This window comes from Cryptomeria japonica, chromosome 10 (assembly GCF_030272615.1).
Source record: "Cryptomeria japonica chromosome 10, Sugi_1.0, whole genome shotgun sequence".
Lineage (NCBI taxonomy): Eukaryota > Viridiplantae > Streptophyta > Pinopsida > Cupressales > Cupressaceae > Cryptomeria > Cryptomeria japonica.
In genome coordinates this window covers 50,486,510-50,510,779 of record NC_081414.1, presented here as the reverse complement: position 1 = coordinate 50,510,779, position 24,270 = coordinate 50,486,510, and the positions used below count along the sequence as shown (strand labels likewise).

Sequence of the window (24,270 nt, the reverse complement as noted above, 5' to 3'; positions counted from 1 at the left end):
TGTTTGAATTCTTGTCTTTGTTTCGTATATGCTAATCTTAGTATTTTGTAAAGTAATAAAACACACTAGTCTTGTTTCCCCTGCAAATTGACATTAGGGAAGCGTTTTTCCGCACTGTGCTTTCCTTACAAATAGTATCAGATCCTGGCCAGTTGTGTTATCCTTGTGGGTAGGGTTGGTTTTTTGTGTTAATTTTTTTCAGTAGGAGTCTGTTAGTGTGTCTACTTGTTTACAGATTAAGATGGCAAGCACTTCTAGAAGAATGGATATTGAGAAGTTCAATGGCTCCAATTTTGAGCTATGGAAACTTAAAATTGAGGACCTGCTGGTTGACCGTGAATTTTGGATTGCAGTGAGTGGACAGAAACCTTCAGGCATGAGGCAAGAAGATTGGGATTTAGCAAACCGGAAAGCCAGAGGACTCATAAGACTAAGCCTTGCAGACTCAGTTCTGTTGAACATACATGAGGAGAAGACTGCAAGTGATTTGTGGAAGAAGTTAGGAGACATCTATCAAGGCAAAACCTTGGTGAATAAACTCTTCCTTAGGAAGAAGTTATATTCTCTGAAAATGGATGCAGGAACACCCTTGGCAGATCATTTGAATGCGTTTAACATGGTTCTCACTCAATTGACATTAGTCGGTGTGGCTATTCAAGAAGAAGAATGTTGCATGTTGTTGCTATGCTCATTGCCAGATTCTTGGGAACATTTGGTGATGGCCATTGGTAGTACTATGACCCAGTTCAAGATGGATACTGTGGTCAATACTCTTTTGTCAAAAGAAATGAGAAAGAAGTCTTCTAAGACGACAAAAGATGCACTCTCTGTTCGAGGCAGACCAAAGGACAAAGACAAGAAGAAAGGGAAGAAGTCCAAGTCCGAGTCTCAAGAGAGGTCCAAGTCTCCTGGAAAGAAGTCTAAGGTGAAATGTTGGAACTGTGGACAAAAGGGTCATATTCGAAAAGACTGCAAAGAGGAGAAGAAGAGAAAGAACTCTTCTGATAATGAATCTTGTCACAGTAATGCAGACGCCTTTGTAGCAATTCTGGCAGTGCCTGCTTCTGACAATGTGTGGTTGATTGACTCAGGGGCATCTTTCCATATGACATCTCACAAGGAGTGGTTCTCAAAGAATGAACCGTATGCTAGTGGGAAGGTGTACTTAGCAAGTGACTCGACACTGGAGATTGTTGGGAGAGGAAGAATTAAAATCCAATTTCATGATGGGAGAATAAAGGGAATCAATGGAGTTCTGCACATACCAGGTTTGGCAAGAAACCTACTTTCTGTAAGCAAGCTGAATGATGTTGGAGTCCAGGTAACATTTGTGTCTGGTGGTTGTAAGATGACTAGAGGGTCTATTAGTTTGGCTAAGGGTGAACGCATTGGTACACTGTACAAGTTAAATGTTGAACCTGTGTGTTGTAATATAGTTACTAAGAAATCTGATAGAACTACCGAGTTGACATATGATGTAAATTCTATGGAAGCTAAACTTCCTGTAGAAAAGACAATGCTCTGGCATTATAGGCTTGGTCACATTGGTGAAAAAGGTTTGAAAATTTTAAAGAGTAAAATCTGGTAGGACTTACTGATTGTAACCTTGAGTTTGATTTCTGTGAACATTGCATATACGGAAAACAAAACTGTGTTCAATTTTATTCAAGTCCTCATAAATCTTCTAACATTCTGAACTATGTGCATTCTGATGTGTTTGGTCCAGTGGATGTACCTTCTTTGTCTAAATCAAAGTACTATGTATCCTTTGTTGATGATTATTCGAGAAGGACATTTGTTTATTTTATGAATAGTAAGTCAGAAGTGTTCAGTCGGTTTAAGGAATTTAAAAACTTGGTTGAAAATCAAACTGGAAGGAGAATAAAATGTTTAAGAACTGATAATGGTGGTGAGTATTGCAATATAGATTTTGACAAGTACTATGTAGACCATGGAATTAAAAGACATAGAACTACGCCTTATACTCCACAACAAAATGGAATTGCTGAAAGGTTGAATCGGTCTCTAATGGAGAAAGCAAGAAGCATGTTGAGTAGTGTTGGACTGGAACAGAAGTTTTGGGTAGAAGCAGTTGCTACAACATGTTACCTGTTGAACTGGTCACCTACAGCAGCGTTAGTAGACAAGACACCTATGGAAGCATGGTCTAGTAAGAAACCTTCTCTAAGACACATTTGTGTGTTTGGTTCAGAGGCATATGCACATGTGCCTATGTTAAAAGATCTAAATTGGATAACAAAGCAGTCAAATGTATTTTCATTGGATATGGAGTTGGAGTTAAAGGATACAAGCTTTGGAATCCTGAGACTGAAAAGGTTGTGTACAGCAGAAGTGTCATCTTCCGAAAGCTGAAACCTATGTCTATAGATAAACCAACAGAGAAGGAAAAAGAGAAGGATGTGATTGAATTTCCACTAGGAGAAGAAGTGACAACTCCAGATGTACCTGAAGATGAGAATGAAGAGAGTTCAAGTAGCTTTGAAAGTTCAGAAGAAGAACAAAATGAAGCCTTAGCACAAGTGTTAAGAAGATCCACACGAGAGAGGCGACAACCTGATAGGTTTATCCTAGATAGGTATAATTTTTCAATGTTGAATGTAAATTGTGCCTATGCTTTACTTGCTGATGCTGATGAACCTAGGACTATAAAAGAAGCCATGGATATCAGATTCAAATTCTTGGTTGGAAGCCATGAATGATGAAATGAAATCTTTGGACAAGAATGGAACATGGAATCTGGTATCCTTGCCTAAAGGCAGAAAGTCGGTGGACTATAAATGGGTTTTCAAAAGGAAGTATGGTCCAGATGGCAGCATTGACAAGTACAAGGCCAGATTGGTCGCGAAGGGGTATTCTCAAAAGGAAGGTATTGACTATGGAGAAATTTTCTCTCCTGTAGCTAAGCTGACATCTATTAGATTTCTTTTGTCACTTGCAGCTGCATATGATTGGGAAGTCGAGCAAATGGATGTGAAAACAGCATTTCTTCATGGGGACCTTGAAGAAGAAATCTATATGTCCCAGCCTGAGCACTTTGTGAAAAAGGGTAAAGAACATTTGGTATGTAAACTAAAGAAGTATCTTTATGGTTTGAAACAGTCTCCTAGAATGTGGTATCAAAAATATGATACATTTGTGTTGTCCTTGGGATTTGTGAGATCAAAAGCAGATCATCGTATGTAGTACAAGGTTGAAGATGATAAGATCCTTGTTATTGCTTTGTATGTTGACGACATGTTGTTCCTTGGAAATAACAAAGGTATGATCTCAGACTTGAAGTCCCAATTATCCTTAAAGTTCGAAATGAAAGATTTGGGGTCAGCAAACTACATTCTGGGAATGGAAATCAAGAGGGACAGGTCTAAGAGAAAACTCTGGCTTAGCCAGAGAAAATACATCACTAGTGTTCTTGATAAGTTTAATATGTCTGACTGTAAACAACAGGTTGTTCCTATTTTGCAAGTAAGCAACTGTCTGTGCATGACAGTCTAAAATCTCCAGAGGAGATAGATGACATGAAGAGTATACCTTATGCAAGTGCTATTGCAGCTTGATGTATGCAATGGTTTGTACAAGGCCAGACATTGCCCAACCAGTGGGAGTATTAAGCAGATTTATGTCAAACCCAGGAAGACCACATTGGGATGCTGTAAAGATAGTTTTCAGATATCTGAAGGGTACTTCAGACTTTGCATTATGTTATCATGGTAATCTAAATGATTCAAAGAGAACTCTCAGCATTTGTGGTTATGTAGATTCTGATTGGGCAGGGGACATTGACAGCAGAAGATCCACCAGTGGATACGTTCTGGTTCTGAATGGTGGAGCAATAAGTTGGATGAGCAAGCGACAGTCTGTAGTCGCTTTGTCCACTACAGAGGCAAAGTACATGGCAGCCACACATGCTTGTAAAGAAGTTGTTTGGCTCAGGCGTTTGAGTACAGATATTGGTTTTGATGCAGGGCAGGTTGAAGTGCGAAGTGACAGTCAGAGTGCTATATGTTTAGTGAATAATCCTACATACCATGCCAGGTCTAAACATATAGATGTGCAATTCCATTTTGTGCGTGACATGGTAGAAGATGGAAAGGTTAATCTGAACAAGGTAGACACTCAAGAAAATGTTGTGGACGCATTAACAAAACCGATGAGCTCTCACAAGTTCAGGTGGTGTTCTAACTCGATGGGTCTCAGTACCCATCCCTCTCTATAATGTTTGGAAAGTGCCCAAGCAGTCCAGTGAATTCCTCGCTCAAGTGGGAGTTTGTTGGAATTATGCCTCTAATTCACTTGACCTTTGTTCATACTAATCAAGTTAACTCTGGTCGATGAAACAGTGTGAAGAAAATCTGTGAACTCTATCGGTATATCCTTTGCCGATGAACTCGACATATCGGAGCTCGAAGTAGCAAGTTTGAAGTCATCCCAATGACCCGACGAAGTTGTCTTCGGTCATCGGGGTAGCATCGGTTATCGGATGGACAAAAGGATAAAAGACTTGCAGTTTAGATCCTAATCCAATGGTCATCGCTTTACCGTTATGGAAAGATGCACGTATGTTATTTCCTGCGACTTGGCGACCATGGTGGGGCCCGGCATAAGTAAGCGGTCCAGGCGAGATAAGGGTCGTGCAGATCGGAGATGATCGAACGACGATCAAGGTTGATCCAACGATGGTCGTTGTGTCGCGATGGGAAACTGCTCGTTAGTATATTCCTCGCAACATGGCGACCAAGTGGTGGGAGCCGGCAGGAGTGCAGCTAAGGCGAATTAAAGGCCGAGCAGATTGAAATGATCGGACGGCGATCGCAGAAGATCCGACGGTGGTCGCTAGGTCGCGATGGGAAATCGCTCGTGAAACTTTCCATCGCAACCCAATGATAAAGAAGAATTTTGGGCGGATAGTAAGGTCGTGCTAAGATGTCAAAGCAGGGACCCGAAACCAATCAGGGGGTGCCACGTGGCGGAGCGCAAAGAGAAAGATCGGACGTTCAGGATAGCTGATTGTTTGTCTTCTCGATACCCGATGGAGTCGACTTGTCTGAGCCGAGGTTTTTGAATATGAACCGGTTCAATTCCTAGATGCATGTGGGATAATTGTTTTCTCACGAATGTAAACCGACACAGACAGTTAGATGTCTAACCGATTGGTGCAAACTGACAGTTGAACGGTCGACATGAAAATGTATATGAAGCCAAGAGGAGACTCGAACATGGCTGTTGTTCGGATGATAAGCCGTATACTGTGGTGTGTAACCGAAGTGATCAGAGTGAACATCTGTGCTGTGATAATAGACTTTATTGTAAAGTTTCTTTGCTGAGAATAAAGTGATCTTGTTGTCGGTGGTGGGTTTTTTCCCGAAAGGGTTTCCCACGTAAATTCATGGTGTTTATCTCTGTGTATGTTTGAATTTTGACATTGTCTCTGTTTTGTATATGCTAATCTTAGTATTCTGTAAAGTAATAAAACACACTAGTCTTGTTTCCCCTGCAAATTGACATTAGGGAAGCGTTTTTCCGCACTGTGCTTTCCTTACAAAATATGCCAAACATTTGTTTATACGCCTCTGTTATTCAGCACTAAAAATTCACATGGGGCAAATTCGGTATTTTCGCGGCTTGCAGGGGTAGAGGCATACGTGACTTCATTTTGCCGAGCTCCTTTTCGCAGGATGTCTGGGCGATTTGCAGATTTTGATCACTTTTGCAAAACCACGCAAAATGCTGAATTTCCATTTTCATTCACTTTCGACTAGTGAACTTGTGATTTCAGGGGTGAATGAGCGAACTTCCTATGGCTCGGGCTTTGGTTTTGTGCACTTTTTAAACAAAATGCCAAACTCCTAAATGCAATTTTCCTTCATTTTGTGAGAAACTCAAGAATTTAAACAAAAATGCGCGATTTTCGTCTTCTTTTTTTTTCTTTCTTCACAAAATGGGTTTAGACACTAGGCATTTAAAGGCGTTTGGGCAGAGTCAAGCTTATACTGCAAACCCTCAACATTTGCCATTAGTGCATCTTCATTTCGGTCCTAATGATCTCACGCAGTTTCAATCGCATGCCTTCTCTCTTGATTGAGCATACTACAAACAAAGATGAGGGGGTCCCCTGTCCGAGACAGGGGTGTGTGTGCATAACGCACAACAAGGTGTATTGAGCTTCAAAGGTCTATTAGGCAAGGATGTACCCTAGCACACTCCCTCTTGTTATTGTTACTAAAGCTTTACACTATGTTTGAAGGCATTCTTGTTTAAGGCTCACCTTTAAGAGTTTCACTCTCCCAAACAATGAAAGTTTGTTTGAATGACAATTTGCTGATGACACTGCTTTGTTTCCTGTGTTACAAGAAAATTTTAAAAACATGCAGAAAATGTTAGGAAGCTATTGCAATGCTTCATGGTCCAAAATAGTTGTACACAAACCTATTATCTTAAGTTGGAAAGACATCCTCTTGATGATTTGTCAAAGATGGTTGGGAGTGGGGTGGTTCAAATAAGCGAGGTATATTGGCAGGCCTTTTGCTTTGAACCCCTCTTTAAAGCCTATGTGAGCTGGGTAATGGGAAATATGGTGGAGAAGATGAGTAAGTGGCATACTAATTTAATTGCAGTTGCTAGAAATTTTCAAGTTTGCCCAAAGGTTTTCTCTTCCTTTTCTATTTATTTCTCCTTTGCTTGACTGGTTTGTTTTTCTCATATGAGGCAGTTTGAAAGCAAACTGGAGCCTTTGGGTGGTCTGATGGAAAGATTGTAAAAGGAGCCATGTGATAAGCTAGGAGTGGTGCTACAGGCCTAGAAAATTGGGGTGTAAAGTTCATATATGCAAGGTATTTCTTTGGCAATGAAATGAGTCCTTAAAGCCTTAATCAGTAATCGTTATGAGCCTTAAAAGTACTTGTGAGGCATAATATTTCTGGGGGTTTCCAGAAGTCTAATCCTAATTGGAAATGCCTCAGCCAAGTGGATCTTAAGTTTGGGAAGTTTAAAAACCATACTAGTGGATCTTTCATATTTAGCTCATCTAGAAGGCTTGTGTAGGATGTGAATAATATTAGCAAAGGTCCTTTATGCTCAGGCCTATATGGTGGTCTATTAAAATAAATGGCAAGCATCTTGCTTAACAAAGGGGGCTTTGCCCTATAAGGATATAATAAAGGTATACATACTTTTTGTCAAATCATTAATGAAAATGGCGTTATCCCTTGGCATGTCCTCAAGATTGGATTTGATATTCCTAACCCTCAGAAAAGAGCATTTTCTTTAACAAAGGCTGATGGTGGAAGTAATTACCTGATTGTGTAGAGGAACTATGAAAATTGTTTTTGGCAAAAGATTTCATGGACCTCTGGCTGTAAATTGACTGAGATTTATGTTAAAAATGTGTACATTATGTTGTGCATAATTGAAAACATTCATGTCAACTTTAATCCTATTTGGGGAGTTAATGACTCAAAGGTCATGGGATCATCCAGGCCTATAATGTTTGGTCCAAAGTGCTTGAATCAGAAAAGAGTTTCTTTAGTGGGGGCGGCTTCTCATATCTCCAGTGGATTTGTTTCTTCCTAAGGGGAGAAATGTTGTTTGCAGGCAGCAGATTGTGTTCTGCCTTTGGGCATTTACCATTGGCATAGGAGCTACTTCATTTGGGGGATTCCCATCCTCATTTTCTCTCTCTTATTGGGGGGGGGCATTCATTGTACTATTGTGATAGATTCAGCACTTGGGGGGACATGTTGAGTCCTTCATGCTTAGTTACATGTACTGTTTTTCATTATTTTTCTCTCTTTTGGAGAGGAGTTTTCTCCCACTGGGTTTCCTCCTTTTCTCTGTTTGTGAGAGTTGTCTTGTTTGGACATGGGTACCTAATCAAGCCTTGTTGTCGGAACCCATTCATGCTTGCATTTTGCATTCATCATTAGCTTTTCCTTAGGACATTATCTAATTATTTAATTAATTAGGTCCTTTAATTGCTTTATTCCCTTAAGCTAAACTTAGATGTTTTTTATGTTATATTAGATTAGGTTAATAATAGATTAAAATCACTTAGTTGAGCTAATCTTTAGTTCTTTGAGCTAAATTTAGATTAGGTCTCTCTTGCTTTCTATAAAGCAAATAATTCATTCATTGTAAATTTGTAATCTATCCAATTCAATTACATTTTAATCTACATATCAGATTCCTCATTGGATCAATCTCTCTCAAGGTTGCATAGCGTCAATCATGGTTTTTTCTCTTCAGATGTGATAGGTGTTTTGCTTGCAAGTGATTCATAGGCTTGTGGGGATGAAAAAATAACTCCAATAGTAAATGGCAATACTCCTAATCTTAAAATTGGAAATCAAAGGATTGTAGATATCAGTGACTAGCATGGTAGAATGATTCAATTACAGCCCTAAAAGAAACAAATATAAATCTCTAAGTCATCAACTATGGATTCAAGATAATGGAAGACAGTATTATTGTTGAAACAAGAAAGATGTGTTTCAAACGTATTCAACCATGCCCACTGTTTGCTAGCCATCTTGATTAAAGAAATCCTTTCAATTATTAGGGCAATATTTAGGAGCTACCTAATACGGGTGAGAGACCCTTGAACAGCTATTGATAGGGAAAAATTTGTGCATTTTCTATGATCATGCATCCACTCTTTCATAGTGGTCAATAATGATCTTGCCAGCCCTTTGGCTTTGCTTGATGCTGCCAGGCTCTGTGTCCTGAGATTTGATTCTGATGTTTCATTCATGAATATCTAAACCAGGCTTCAATATAGGCATCCATCAGCTCTTGATAATCTTGATTGAAGTGTTCCTTTTTAGTTACTTCACTGTTTTCCTTTTGGCCACTTTTGCTCTTAGGTATTTCATTACTCTCAGTCTTATACTATTGTAACTGATGGTATTTTGAAATCCACTTAACCATTTTTGTTCAATAGTGGACATTACTGTAATTTCTTTCTTTCTGTTTTTCCTACAACCATGCAGTAAACATTGCCCCTCATGAGAATCTTCTAGCGGAGAATACCTGTATCCACAATAACTACAAGAAGTAAAAGTGAACAATGACTGTCAAAGGTATCTAGACAGCCACAAATTTCATATAGCATCATATTTATCTATATGTATTTCTAAATTTAAATGACTACTACTTCTCAACTTCCTTCAAATATCACATTTGCACAAGTATCATGATTCTGTAGTTGAACAAGCTGCTAAAGATCAAACTTTCGTAATTACCTTCTTTTACATTTTTATCTGATGAATTTTTTAAAGAATTTAGAATTAATGATAGATAACATGCCACTTCCATGAATGGCATACAAATCTTATACCAGTGAAAATATTTTGGGCCAAAAAAATATCAGGCTACTTCAGGGCCACTGGATATTTGATATTTCTCATTTCTGTGAAACTATCTCAGGACCATTGACAAGTGAAACAACAGTTTATGCATAAAATTCTGTGTATGTATAACCAAAACAGGAAGAAAAGAGGCAGAATCACCTTTGTTTCACACACTCTCTCAATTGCTTCAATCACTGCAAGAGAAACAACATATTGAAGAAGTGGCAATACACGACCATTCTCCATTGCTAGGGTAAAGGAAAACATCATACAGCCCACAGGAGATTCCCACAAATTGTTTACACGACCTGTACTTGAATTTGGAGCATATCAAAAGAAATTCCATTCAGATAATAGATCAAAACAGTTAGAATCAATTTACTTAGTTTCTTCCTGCTCAGAATCCATACCTTTGCCCTGAAACTGGGTATCTGCCACACATGCAGTGCCAAGAGGAAAAGCATGGAAGTTTCTGCTCAGTATCAAAAATTAGGCTGTTTATGATTCAAAAGCATACATAGTAATACACAAACTAACTTGCAAAATATACATATTTACAGGTATACCAATCCTTGGTTTATATATTCTAGCTATGTTAGGTTCACATGACAACTGACTTGCAAGGATCATTTACATTCCACTACATGATGCATAGCCATTAGAAAAGCAACATTTAGAATGGCATTCATATTTCTCATAGAATAGGCAAGTGCTACACAATAGCCCAACAAAAACCAAATGTAAGAACAATCTAGAATACTATACTCACTGAGAAAGCAAGGTGTGAGTCGAAGGCAAACGTGGGGACCAAATAAGAAGCCTTCCAAACTGGTTTGTTGAGAGATTATTCATGTACAAGTCTATGTCAAAGAACTCATGATAAGATGTTATGTGTTCCAGAGACCTTGCTGTTACGACTACCTCTGTATTGGGAAGCTTCAAGCCATTCTCTTGTTTGAGTGCTTCAATGTATTGTAACTCAACAGAAGAGTCTGCATGTGCAATCATGAGAGAAATGGAATTTTCTGCATATCACAACATAATGATTGCAGATATTAACTTTTAGTCTTTCATGGATAAGCATTATAGGATACAAAAATTTATATTAAAAAAAACCAGCATGGTAATTTGTAGCATCCTCCTTAACAAAATTTGTTCAGAAAACTGGTCTTATATATACAATATTCTTCCATAAATCATCTAAGTCACTTAGCAGAAGGGTCTGCACGTGAAATCGGGTGAGAAATATAACTCCCTACATCTCGGAAATTTGTGGTAGGGATTTTTAAAAAAGAATTACTCTGTACAAATATATACAATATTCTTCCATAAATCATCTAAGTCACTTAGCAGAAGGGTCTGCACGTGAAATCGGGTGAGAAATATAACTCCCTACATCTCGGAAATTTGTGGTAGGGATTTTTAAAAAAGAATTACACTGTACAAATCCTACATCTATTCAAACAAACCAATAAAATAATTCATAGCAATCTCTTCAACAAACTCTTTCCCAAAATCTAGCCTTAAATATACAATATTTTTGAAATCGTATATACCAATATAAACTTGAGGGGATGGAAATGCAAGAATAAGTTTCCAGAAAGGCAAGTCACTAAAGTTTCTAGGTACAGTAACCAGGATAACAAGGTATTATGGGTTAAGACTCCAGAGTCCAGACACAATAGCATCTACTTTTGTCTTTTTGTAGGAAAACATACCTCCTCTAGAAACTTCTTCAGGAAATTCAGCCATAACCAGGACAGGTGAGATATCCCCTAATCAACAAGTTGATGGGTGGGACGTCGACCAGAATGAGACAGCCACATAAATCCTGAGCTTTACCCCAATAGCTGGAAACTGAATATAGATGCCTCTTACCAGATGACCTTGTGAGAAATTCTTCTTGAGTTCAGGTTTACAGAAGATTTGGTGATTAACAAGGAGAAAGCAAAGGAAATGAGTAACCTGGCTCAGTTGGACTTTGCATTAAATACATTAATATTTAATTTACAATATATAAATAACACTGGACATGGATCTATTATTCTACTTTAAAAAGTATCATCACAATCGCTTACCAATTGGGTATAACTTAAATAGCCTCTCATTAGATAAATTAATTCCAGTACTAATGTGGATAACAATATATTTTGAATAAATTGCTTCCTAAATTGATTGGCATTGATGGTAAAATAAAAATAATAACTTCTCATGTTCCAAACAAAATGTACAATACACTCCAGGCTCCAGTTTAACAGCAAGCATCTAGTATAGAGGGAAAATATATCAAGCTTACACTACCAAAAAGGATATTATATTATTAGTTTATTGAAATCACTTTGTTTAAAGTTCAAAAAAAGGAAGAACAACTTTCAAACTCTTACGGTGGACCCTGAGAATCTGAAGCAAATGGAACAAAGAAGAAATATGCATCCACCTGCTGAAGAAACATTATCAGATGGAGCTTCAGAACTTGATTTCTCTAGCTGATACTGTCTTCTAGTGCATCCTTCTTTTGGAGATGAGACACCCTCTACTTGACAGGTGTCTGTATTGCAAGTGCTCTCTAGAAGACCATCATTGGATTGACAAATTCCTGAAGCAATGCTGTTGCCTCTGTTGCATAAATGCATATCGATTGCAGATGTTTCTCTAATTTCCATTCTTCTATCACCTTTCCAAAAGTTTTCACAAAGGTTAAACTTCCAAGGCCAAGTGAAGAAAAAGGTTGCTGTGTCTTTCGAAACTGATAATGATACAGAAAGTAGAGGGGAAACATGCACAATTTGTGGAGAGACTCTGATCCAGTTCAAACTCAATAGCCTATCTCCTCTGCATGAATGGTTACTCTTGAGAACCCAGCTGCAGAATACCAGCAAAAGTATAAGTTTTAAACAATCATTAAGTTCTAAAACGCAACTTCACACGAATACAAAATGTATCTTCACACATAGAAGAAGAAGACTTCAATAATCCTAATCTATGTAATAAATAGACCAGGACACAACTCAAGACATGTTGTACAATAGTATGTGGCAAGAGTTGGGTAAGAGATCAACTTTACTATGTGCCATCCACAACTAGAAATCCAATCAGGATCTAGCAAAGATGGTCTTTGCCATTTCAATAACATGTATCTAACCAAAAGGTATCACCAAAATAAAAATAAAAAAAAGTGAAAGGGGCAACTTATCAGGATTTATATTCATCTATGATATTCCAGGATACTATCAATCCCTTTCATGATTAATTACAGCATTTATTCCTTAACCCATTGATGAAGGCGATGGTCGATGAAGAGATTATCTATATTGACTCAACTGTAGGATATTATCCTGCTGCAGATATGGAAACGGTAAGGGTGTTGCTTCTGCAACCTCACAATCATTCTGATTTCTGATTTGAAGGGCCATATGAGGCTTGGCCCCAGGCAGTGTATTGTTTTGGCTTATGTTCTGTTTAGTACTGTGATGATGAACTCCTCTTGGCCACTTGATTACTTGAAATTTTAAGAGTTTACATCATGGCAGTTTATTGTGCTGGGATTAAGAGTATCCTCAACCTGTTAGATATTTTAGATGTCAGCAACAGTATAGGTTTTATGCTATTATTACTGTTATTATTTTTATAAAAAATTTCAAAATATTTGAAATAGGTGGAATCTTCCAAGGGGCTATCTAGTGGTACTTAATTTATTGGAAAGTCTTATGCTGCTGCTTCTTGGAAATCTGACAGATTGCTGTAATTTGTTTTATTTCTTATTATTATGTTTTTGCTTGTTTTTCTTTTTAAATTAGTTCTTTATAAAATCAAACAAATCTCCTAAACAATATGAGGACAAGAAAATCATGAGGTATTAAAAAATAATGTCTTGTCTGTCAGGAATTTTTGTTAAACATGCTGTACACAAATCAGAAAGTTGACATAAATCATCTATTTCTAACAAGGCGCACAAGTTGCCTTGGTCCTGTTGTGACGTTTTCACCCATCGCCCCATTGCAAATGGGGACCCCCTACTTTTTAGGCCCTTCCGGTCTTTTGGCTTTGTTTTTTGGGTCTTTTCACAACAGTCTCGTTAGTCTCTTTGCTTTGCAAGTGTTTGGGGGTCAAATTGATTAAGTTTCCTTTTGTTTGAATGATTTTAGCCAAGTCTAGGGCTCGTTTTGTCAATTTTAGGGTTTCTGCCTCCAACCCTAGATTTTAGGGGTTTTTGCTAGGATTTTGGAAAAATTTAATGTAGAATTGGAGTCAAGACCCTTCAACGAAACCTTCTAGTAAAATTTGAGAGAATTATGAGCACTCACTATTTTTAGTATGTCTATTTTTAGTATGTCTATTTTTAGTAAGTTTCACTACCTCCTGAATTCGTCTAATTTTGCCAAAAAATCAAACTTACTATTTTTAGTAAGTGCTTTCCTGACCTGTTTTGTCCAAACCCTAACATTTTGAAACACTTACTATTTGGGAAAATTTATTTTGGCAGGTTCATCCCTGAAGACGTTGAAGACTGAACGTTCCTGAAGATCATTTCTAAATCCGGAAGAGTCAGAAGGCAAACAAGTTGAATCAAAAAAATGGTTAAGTATGGAACTCCTATTCCAGAAGTGGAAAGCATGCAAAATCATCGAAGTCTAGAAATTCACATCAATCCATAAATGTCATCCTGATCCGGAAATGGCCTGAAATTTGACTAAGTCTGAAAATTTAAAAGATCTTCTAAAACCTAGAATTTGCATTATAATTCCTAGAGATCTTAAACCACTCTCAAACATCCTGCCAATATATACATGAAATATAACTTAAAATATACTTAAATGTTATATTTATGTATATATCCTGATGAAGAGAATGAGACCGACTTGAAAAAGTGAAAATCATGAAATTTCCCTCCCCAAAGCAAAACAGTGCCCAATGATGGAGTAGGGCGCTAGAATCACCTAGGCATGGAGAAATGAAGAAAAGGTAAAAACCCTTGCTCCATGCAAAATAGCGCTCAAAGGAGAGCAAGGGCGCTAAAACATGGGTGTGGAGGAATTTTCCTCCACCCCCATTTTCCTTGGACATGCTCAATCAGCACCCAAAGGAGATAAAGGGCACTAAAACCAAGGTGTGGAGGAATTTTCCTCCACACCATGAATTCCCTCACACATGCAAAATTCCGCCCAAGGTTGGATTAGGGCGCTAAAGGAGAGGGGACAAGGAAAATCAAGTGATGAAGGATTTCCTTCATCAGGTGGAAATAGCGCCTAGGGAGATGGAAGAACGCCAAAATCCAAGGATCAAGGATGAATGCTTCAAGATGAAATTTCCTCCATCAAGGTCAAAATTCCACGCCCAAGTCAGAAAAAAAATTCTAAGGCAAGGAAATTCAGTGGTCAAGGAAGAAAAAGAAATTTCCCTTTGGTAAAATTTCTTTAAATCCTATTTTTAGGCATCAAAACATGTCAGAATTCATAAATTTCTGCAGATCTGGCTTCATGAGAGAATTCTCTTTTTGTCAAGACCCAAAATTCTATTTTTGGAAAGTTCCTAAAAAATAGGAATTTTTTTTAAAAAACTTTGAATATTCCTCCGAAGCACAAAAAAGTTGAAAGCTTCATGAAAATCCTTCACAAATCAAGAAGTTTTCTCTCTCTAGGGATTTTCTCTCTCCTAGGGTTTCTCGCCAAGTGGCACCCGCGTCAACGCACGCTGAATTAATGGAGCATCTCTTTGCATGCAGCCATCACATTTATGGCATTGTGGCAGATTCCTTTTGCATGCAGCTGCCACATTCAGGAGATGATGGTGCATTTATGGCATCATGGGTGATTTATGCATGAGGGTACATTCATTGCATAGTGGGCACTTTTTGAATGTAATGGTTAAGATTGTAATTAATTGTATATGGGCTTTATGGGGTATTTATTGTTGATTCCCACCTTGTTGCATCTTGAGCGGAGAATCTTTTGGGGAAACACTAGTTAGGGTTTTGCAACACCTGAGGCCTATTTAAAGGGGTGACCCCCCTCATTTGTAAAGCAGGAGGACACTTGTATGAAATTGTTGCGATAAGTTTTTGGGAAAATAACAGTGAAACATTGTTCTCTGATGGTGTCCACTTAAGTTATTTTTCAAAGCTTGCATGGTTTCACCTTCCTCACTTAGAGTAGAAGTAGTATAGTGCTTTGATTTCAATGGAGAATGTAATGGTGTTTGATGAATTTCCATGGTTCAGAATTTTTGCATCTTGCTAATTGTAAGTTGCAGTGTAAAGTTAGCCTGAGCCACCAAATTTGTGCTAAGTTCGATTGTGAATAGTCATTTGGATTGCGTCGTGTTGGGTATTCAAATACACTTTCTCAATACGAAAATCCTTCATCATCCTCAAAAGATTGCACCAGTTCTTGCGGAATTGTAGTTAATCTTGGCAAAGCAAAGCTTAGTTTATTTGGAATTTGTCCACCAAAGCATTAACTGTTGATATCATTGTCCTTTGGAATAGATTTAGATCCTTCTAAACCCTTTCCCCTTTATTTTCAGTTCATTTTAGTCCGTTCAAAGCAGCAGCATCACAAAATTGCCATATCTGATGATGAAGTTCCAGCCACAATGAAGAAGTGAAAGAACAATCCAAACATAAGGCCCTTGGATTACCAGCAATCACATCCGCCAACTAAGTCACATCCGTTGCATGAAGGAACCTTGAGATTAGCCATTTGATCTTTCTTTGCAATCTTAGCATACGGTCTAATTTTAAACAAGTGAGAGTGAAGTGACCGTTGGAAACTTTATTCTGTGTTCGGCGCAATCCTAAAAGACACGTCAACAGGTCCATCTATTGATACCTTGGGAACAACCACTTTCAAACCTCACAAATAAGAAATTTAAATTATTGAAGATATAACAACATTATGAAATGAATATTCATTATAACATCTACGTAAAAAGTTTAATGTCAAAGTCCATAAGAGATATTTTGGGACTAATACAAGAGGCTTCAAAACTCAGTCATCCTTGGCAATCAAAAATTTGCTAATAGCTTAAAAGTAAGGCAAAGCATCTCCAATAACGATAGAGCAATTTTGTTGTTGTAGTCAGACTAAAACTAACTATATTTTGTAGAAAGATCACTCCCACCGATGCTTTGAGATTGATGTGTCTAGAAAGGAAATGACAATCAATACCCCAAATAGCTAGCTAATAGAAAATAAACAAATGATAGCAATTACAATTTAACAAAAGCATCGTTATTTAGTAAAGACTAAAGATGGATATTGTCATTTAAAATATCCACCTACCACGACATCAGTCAACTTGCATTTTGTTCAACGTTAATGAGCTATCTTATCCATCCCTTGAGATGGTTTGCTTTAAACACCAAATGCCAAAATAAAAAGAGTGAATTAAGTCTTATTTAAGACAGCAACAAAAAATAAAATTTACACAAAATTATGTTTAAATATTCTAGTTAAAAACTTAAAACACATAAAGAACAACACCACTCAATCGAGCTTGTAGAGATGACTCAACAAGAAAGGTCATAGCCAATATGTAGACAATCTAAAAGAGGTGAAAAGGGTCATCAATTAAATACAGCATCAAATTCTAAAGTCTCCTAAGACAACAAACTGACTCTTAATTGTGAAACATTAAGCTTAACTTTGCCAGCAACGAGATCAACCTGGCCCCAAGAGGAAGCATTTTTAGCATTCAAAATTTGATATCGGCTACACCAAATACGTGAAAACGCAGAAGGCAAAAAGCACAGTGAGAATAGTTGCTTGGATCTACTGTCCAAATCCAACCTCACAAAAATAATATAGAACTTCTAATATTTTGTAGTCACCAACCCACAGGAATTACAACCTAAGGAGAAACATGTCATATCCCTAACTCCATTTGCAACCTCTATTAATAAGGATAATGATAATAGGATAATGATTTGCAAATATAGGGCCGAGCTAGTAACATACTCCTGCCAAAGCACAACACCATTAAAAGGAATCGCAGCCTTAAAAATATAAATTGCAAATTAACAATAGGTCTACCTTATCTAGGCAATATGAATTAATAATGGGGCCAACCTATTCTAAGAGGCAGCACTGAGATTAAAATAAATCAAAATAAATTAAATATTCATAAATGTTGGCCAACTCCCTACTTTTAGTACCAAGAAAATACATTTGGAATTACCTATATAAAAGGGGACACAATCATAATTAGCTTCAAGGAGGGTAAGTTGAAGAGCAACGAATAAGCTATTAAGAGCAGCAAGTTAATGAAATCACCCAAACTAACTAATAGGACTGAAGCAACCAATTTAAAGGAAGAGCCACAATCAATTAGGAAGAGACGCATTGCTTTTGTTTAGTCCTTAATGTGAGGTTGGTAAACTCATGAATAAAACAAGGATATCCCACACGTACCAACTATTCATGTAACAGAACATTCATATATCAAAGCATGAGTAACAATAACAAAATAGCTATACCAGAAGAATGATATCTTTATTGAATTCTCCAGAATATGTCAGTAAAATACCATCCTTGTCGAGGTTCCATCTAAATCATATATAGACTCGACAGTTGGCCAAGTTGCCAACTGTCACTAACTACCAACTACCCCACGGGAACCTCTCGGCGACTCAAACATAACCAAACATAAACACCCATCCCAACTACAACTAACATGTGTTATTGACCCCTAACATCAGCCCCCCAAAAAAGTAGTCGTCTTCCAGACGACTAAGACACTAGGAACTGGAATACAAAACAAAAGACTAGGACTGAGAAGGGGAAGGAGGCGTCCCTGTAGTGGTCGAAGAAGAAGGTTGTTGCCCTATGTGGAGTCTGAGGTTCTTCTCTGCCATCAGTTGTCGTTCCCGTGCCTTCTTCACCATGTGTGCGGCCTCCAACAGTTTTTTGTCTTTTTGCTCCATCTGTAAGGTAAGCTCAGCCACTTTTGTTGCTAGTACTTGCACCTCCTTCTGCATGCTACAACGGGCCTCATAAGTAGTCACCTTCGTTTCTAGCTCAGCCCTCAGGTTCTTCTCTACTGCGGCTAGCTGCACACACTTCTCCCCTTCCTTCTCCAGTTTGCTACATACAGCCGTTGGGCCTGCTGCTCTATCTGACTGTCGCATATGCAGGTACACATCCCGAAAGAATCCTTCCATATTGTGCAAGGTGGCGCCCAAAGTGCCCACTCCTTCCACCAGTTGCATGCGCGTCCATTCTTGTACCATCTCCGGCGTACTACTGTCTAGCCACCCCTGCTACTCGAAGTGGTGCGCAAACTCGTCTGCGCATCCAAAAGTCATGAAGTGGCACAGCTTCTCAGCATCGGCGGAGTTGTCGGCATCCATCTACCCAGTCAACTGTGCCATTCCACATGCTATATCTGAAATCCCTTGTAGCTCCCCAAAGAACCACTGGAGCAAGCCTACTAGATCGCTAGGATCTGGTGGAGTGAGGTGAAGTCCTGCAAGTAGTCCTTCCGGCCCGCTTTCCCCAACATTGATGATCTTCAAGCTCTGCCCCCTACTTCTTGTTGCTCTATTCTTCTCCTCAACAGACATCCTCTCATCCTGATCTGTGATAGGGGTAGTCTTGTCCTGTGTCTGGTTCGATCCAACGTCCATGACGTGTGGTGAAGGGGAGGGGGGCAGGTGAGGTGTGAGTGCAAATTGCCCCAGCCACCCATCCAATGATGCATCTATATCCTCATCCGCCAGTGTCTCTAGTACTGCCAACTCCTCCAGACCATCTCCCGTCATCGGTACATCCCCTGACTCATCTTTCTCCGCTGGTACCGTACTAGTACATGTCGTACTAGTACCTGTTGTGCCAGTACCTGAACCTGTCATACTAGTACCGATTCCTTGTACGACTACCTCTTCTTCCCCTAGTACAGCCATCTCCTGAGCTAATTTATTCGGACTATGTTGTACGACCTCCTCTGCCACCGTCCGGTCTGCCATACTGGTACGTTCCACGGCAAGTGCAACTTGTGACTCGAGTACAGCTAAACTGATCTACGACAGTGACACCCGCCATTGTGCCGGTGGTTCTCCTTCATTAATTTTCCGGAACAGCACCCCTACTGGTCGTAGAACCCCGATCGGACTGGCTACTGTAAGTGCTTCCTGTGGTACCAAGTGTGCTGAAGAGGATAATTTTGGGGATGTAAATTTCACCCTTCCACTGTGCCCGTAGCCCTCCATGTTGCTCTTCCTCTTCCTCCTCTTCCTGTTGTTGTGATTCTGCTTCCCCTTCATCCTCTCCTGTTGTTTGTGGTGCCATACGGAACCCCTCATCACCACTCTCCTACTCCTTAGTTTCTTCAGCCTCCTCAGAATCCTCAGTACTGCTATCATCTTCAACCTCTACGGACACGTCCAGCTTCCTTCTCTTTGCCGGTTGCGCAGTGTCACCAAGCATGTCTAGATGAGGATAATAGTACATGGTCGACTTATTAGGTTCCACCCTTCTACACAGTTCAAAAGTCCCCCACATTTCTAGCGGTACTTGCAGACGTACGGCATCCAAGAATAGGTTGATGGCGTGGTGGCACATGTAAAATGTCTTGTGTTCAAGATTGAGAAAATTATGAATCCCTTCTGCCAAAAGTTGCCCCTAGTTGTACACTTTGCCACACTTAATCCCATTCATTAACCCTATCATCCAGACGGCTATGTCGGATGCACGGCTGGCTCCTGTGAGCCAACTTTTTACCAAGTCCATCAACATTCTCCATTCTTCTGGTGCGATGAAAGCACACTTCAATCCCCTACTGTCAGACCAGGTGCTCTTCCATTACTCTTCTGTGAGGTCATCTCTGCATACCAATTCCAGCAGTCACTTCTTCTTCTCCTTGGTGAGCTTCTTGGCCGGTTTCGCTGCAAATGCCCCCTTCTCGAGTATACCAAATACCCTCCTGAAATCTTCTGCCTTGAAGGAAACTCATACAGTGCAGCCCTTGAACTGAATGATGGAAGCCCTTTCCTAGCGGTTGTATCCAGATACCATAGTCCGTAGCACCGGCTCAAAATCCTTGATGTTGAATGTCGGTCTCTGAATGGCATGGTCTACCTGTGCTTTCCTGAGGGAGTCCTTTATCACATGGTCGGGGGAAGTTTCTTCCACCAAGTACGGCATTCGCTGCCAATCACGCTCTCAAAGACTACATTCTCCACAGTGATTCCCTCTGGATCCTTCTACACTTTTGGCCTGATTTTGGCCTTCTTGTTGTCACTGGCTGGATCTGTAGTGGTCATGGTTGCACTACAACTGCTTTGCCCTGTTTTCCTGTCTTTGTCCCGTCCTTGTCCGTTATTATAATGGCTTGCAAGTGTGATCCACCAATTTGTAGTACAGACCATTGGACCAACTGTTGTACTGCACAGTTTAGTCTGTACGCTTCCCTTCCCTGACCGTACGGCCTCTTCAACCTGTGCCAACTCTGCACGAATGGTACGAATTTCAGTACTGATGCTTCCTAACTTTTTATGCAATTTCTCCCGACGTCGGCAAATCGTACGGTCCTCTTTCCTTTGCTCGTACGGTATTCCTTTCCCCTGTTTTGAGCACCGTACGCTATCATACAGACTTCCAACCTTCGCATACGAATTGCAGTGTACATCATACGAGCTGTGCGGTGTTTGTCGTACGCCATACAGATTGCTTGATGGTTGTCGTACGTCGTGATGCGTACCAATCTCCTCGTACGGATTGCAATGCAATGGTTGTCATACGACATGATGTGGATACCATACGTCGTACAGTGGGGGTCGACACACCGTACGACCTTGGCGTGTTTGTCGTACACCGTATGGTGTTTTGCTCTGGGATAGTCGTACGGCATTTTGCTTGGCGCCTTGCCCTATTGTCGTGGTTGTCGTACAGCATTTCATTCAGTGCTTCCTTTTCGTACATTGTCGTACAATATGTTTGCTTTGTGTTTTTCTTCTGTAGTCATCGTACGATGTGTTTGCCTTGTGCTTTCGTATGGATTAATTGGTGTGCACTGCGTCCTCTGTTCATCTGTAGTTGCAATCTGTACAACGTACGGACTCCACTTGCTATGCGTGTTGGTCATACGGCCCTTCCTGTACTCTCCTTTTCTCCTCTGCTGATTCTACTTCCAGTGTCTTGACTTTGCCTGTGTGTTGTGTACAAATAGGATCTGTAGGGATTTAAATAATCATTTGATCTTCTCAGGGTTAGGGTTAGGCTCAAATATTTCATTACTTTTTTATAAAACAATTGCCTCTTTATTAATTGTATTTTTTCAATACTTATTTCCATTACTTCTTCCTTGCACTTTAATTTATTTTTAATACTCGCTAACCCTTGTCTTTTTATTTCTTCCATATACTTTCCGTTTCCCACTTTTAATACCCTATCTCTTATCAATTGTTTTAATTCTTTTATTTGACAGCACTTTTTAAATGTAACTCTTCGTACCTTTAGTTTACCAAGGTATCCCGGGGTTAGGTTGCATCGTTTAGATGGCCCTTTGTGATCCACAGAGTAGCTTATTGCCTCTGCGAATGTTGCTGAAACCTTTCCGCCCCCCTAGTTTCCTCCTTGTTGTTCGGGTACTTGATTTCTTCCTTGCTTTTCCCTTGTCACTCGTCCTGTCTTCCTTACACTTTTTGTTTGATCCTTGGTCGGCATCCTCATCTCCTATGTTCCTCTTCATTCCTGAGGGGTCATTCTGAGTCTTTAGCTTTATCTCTGAACCGTGCAACCACATACAGACGTGCGGCAGCCTCCTATAGCATTCTTGTGCACAACACGACCTCGCGTACTCCAAGTCTCATATCTTGTCAACTAACGGAGCGGCTCCCACCCCCTTATATTGCCCGTCAATGTAGTGGCCTTCGTACTGTTGGTACCATTTTACTTTTTCTCCGTCAACCTCCGATGGTCCCGCGAGGTTAGGGATCACTTGGTATAATGAATTTGGTTCGGCTTCCGATTCGCCTGGTTGGGAGGCGATGATGAATAAGTCTTATGTTCTCAGCACCATTTTTAAATAGGGACCTAGGGTTGCCCCATACTCCTCTAAGTCAAGTTCCACCTCCAAGTCTACAGGTTCCTCCTCTTTATTTGCACTCTCGGCTTTCCTTCAAGCTTCAGCCTCTTCATCGATATCGTATGCTACGTACCCTTCTCGAAGACCTTCATATGGGGCCTGCTTTTTACAATGTCCTAAAACCCGTACCCATACAGTTGGCTCCCCAAAATACGCGTTTGTGAGGTGCTTGTGGTTCCTAGGAACCGCAACACCTTCCACCTGCTTTGGCACAAGCCGCTCTTCCATGGCTGCAAAAGGCTTTGCCCACTCTTCATCTCTCCGGTAGGGCTCTGCTTTTACCACCAAGTCTTCGTCAACTTCCTTGCTCTGGCCAATGGTCTAGTTCCCTTTTGTAGCGTATCCTAACTTGTTAATCCCGATCACAGGTTTGTTCCGTTCTTTGTAGATTTTTCAATTTTGAACCATTCACTGGGTCCCTGATTGGATTGTTATCCAGAGTGGATAGCTTCACCGCCCCGTTCTTGCCAACCCCTCTGATCTTATAGGGTCCAAGCCAACGAACTTTAAACTTCCCCGGCCGGACTTCGTTCCAGTCGTTATACTTCAAAACCAACTGCCCCAGCCGGAAGTTGACCCGTCGTAGGTGCTTGTCATGCGAGCACTTCCGTCGTCGTTGCGCTACCTCTGTTGCCCATTGTGCCATTACCCTTCGTTCGTCCAGTTTTATCAGGCTGTCAAGCCTTGCGCTCAAGCTTTCTTCATCACCAAGTCTATTATCCACCGCCACCCGGAGGCTAGGTACAGTGTACTCGGTCGGTACCACTGCCTCTTGCTCGTACATGAGCTAGAACGAGGTATGCCTCGTGGTGACCTTGTAGGTTGTGCAGTAGGCCCACAGTACGGCTGGTAACTTTTCCTCCCAGTCTTCCTGCTCCACCCCACACAACTTGTAAATTATTGACACCAACACCTTGTTGGTTGCTTCTGCCTATCCGTTAGCTCGGGGGTAGTACGGACTAGAGAGATTGTGAAAGATTTTGAACTCTACGGTCATGGTACAGATTACTTGGTACACAAAGTGCACTCCCCTGTCACTGGTGATTTGAAGGGGTATCTGTTGACGTGTATTTTGTACACTATCAAACACAGAATAAAATACCCAAGGGTACCTTATCCTCTCTTGAATAAAGCCTCCGAATGCTGAAGATGTCGCGAAAAGGTTCAATCGGGATGACTTCAAGGTTCTTGTATGTAGGGTCTCTACGTGTGGATAAGCTCTCTGTGGTATGATGTGATTTGCTGGAATCACAAGGGGACTTACATTTGATGATTGAACGTCTGATCTGCTTTGAATATTGCTAGAACACGGGATCTTACTAGCTTTGATTTTAAAAAAAGAAAAAAAGATGAGGGAGAGGAAAGGATCTAATCCTAACATTAAGAATGTAAGAGCAATGAATGATCTTTGATGAAATTCTAACTAAGTCTTGTTTTGACATCGCTGGACCATCTCCACAAGGTTAGTGCGATCTTCGAAAGAAAGCTTTATGATGTTCAAATCATCACTGCAAGCATAGACACCATCAGGTTGATGCATATCAATGAAGAAGCGACAACTGAAGTTAAGCTTAAGCTGAATGATTCCAGTTGACTACACAAGGCAAGTCTGCAATCAACAAACTGCTAGTAGTATGGATATACGAATTCCACCATCAATCAAGCACATTTCTTCCATTCATCTAATAACATGAAATCAAATATAAGAAGTATAAAGACCATGCAAATTGTCGAATCGACCCATAAATTTCACCATTTCTTCAATGAAGTTACAAGTCTCTTACAACAACATCTTGGCAACAATCTTTGCCTTCTCTCTCTACTCTAC

The 24,270-nt window shown here is 39.9% G+C and overlaps 1 protein-coding gene across 5 annotated transcripts in view; it reads right to left on the bottom strand.

Moving 5' to 3' along the window:
- The window catches only part of LOC131029578 (biotin--protein ligase 1, chloroplastic), a 132,588-nt gene that overhangs the window by 85,968 nt on the left and 22,350 nt on the right, over window positions 1-24,270 (bottom strand). For 3 of the 5 annotated variants that reach the window (XM_057960115.2, XM_057960106.2, XM_057960131.2), the window contains 4 exons: window positions 11,800-12,224; window positions 10,132-10,387; window positions 9,773-9,834; window positions 9,522-9,670 (listed from right to left, as the gene is read on the bottom strand). In XM_057960115.2, coding sequence (XP_057816098.1) covers window positions 9,522-9,670; window positions 9,773-9,834; window positions 10,132-10,387; window positions 11,800-12,224 — 892 coding nt within the window. The remainder of the gene's footprint in view (window positions 1-9,521; window positions 9,671-9,772; window positions 9,835-10,131; window positions 10,388-11,799; window positions 12,225-24,270) is intronic. The other 2 variants (XM_057960137.2, XM_057960147.2) reach the window with 1 other exon arrangement.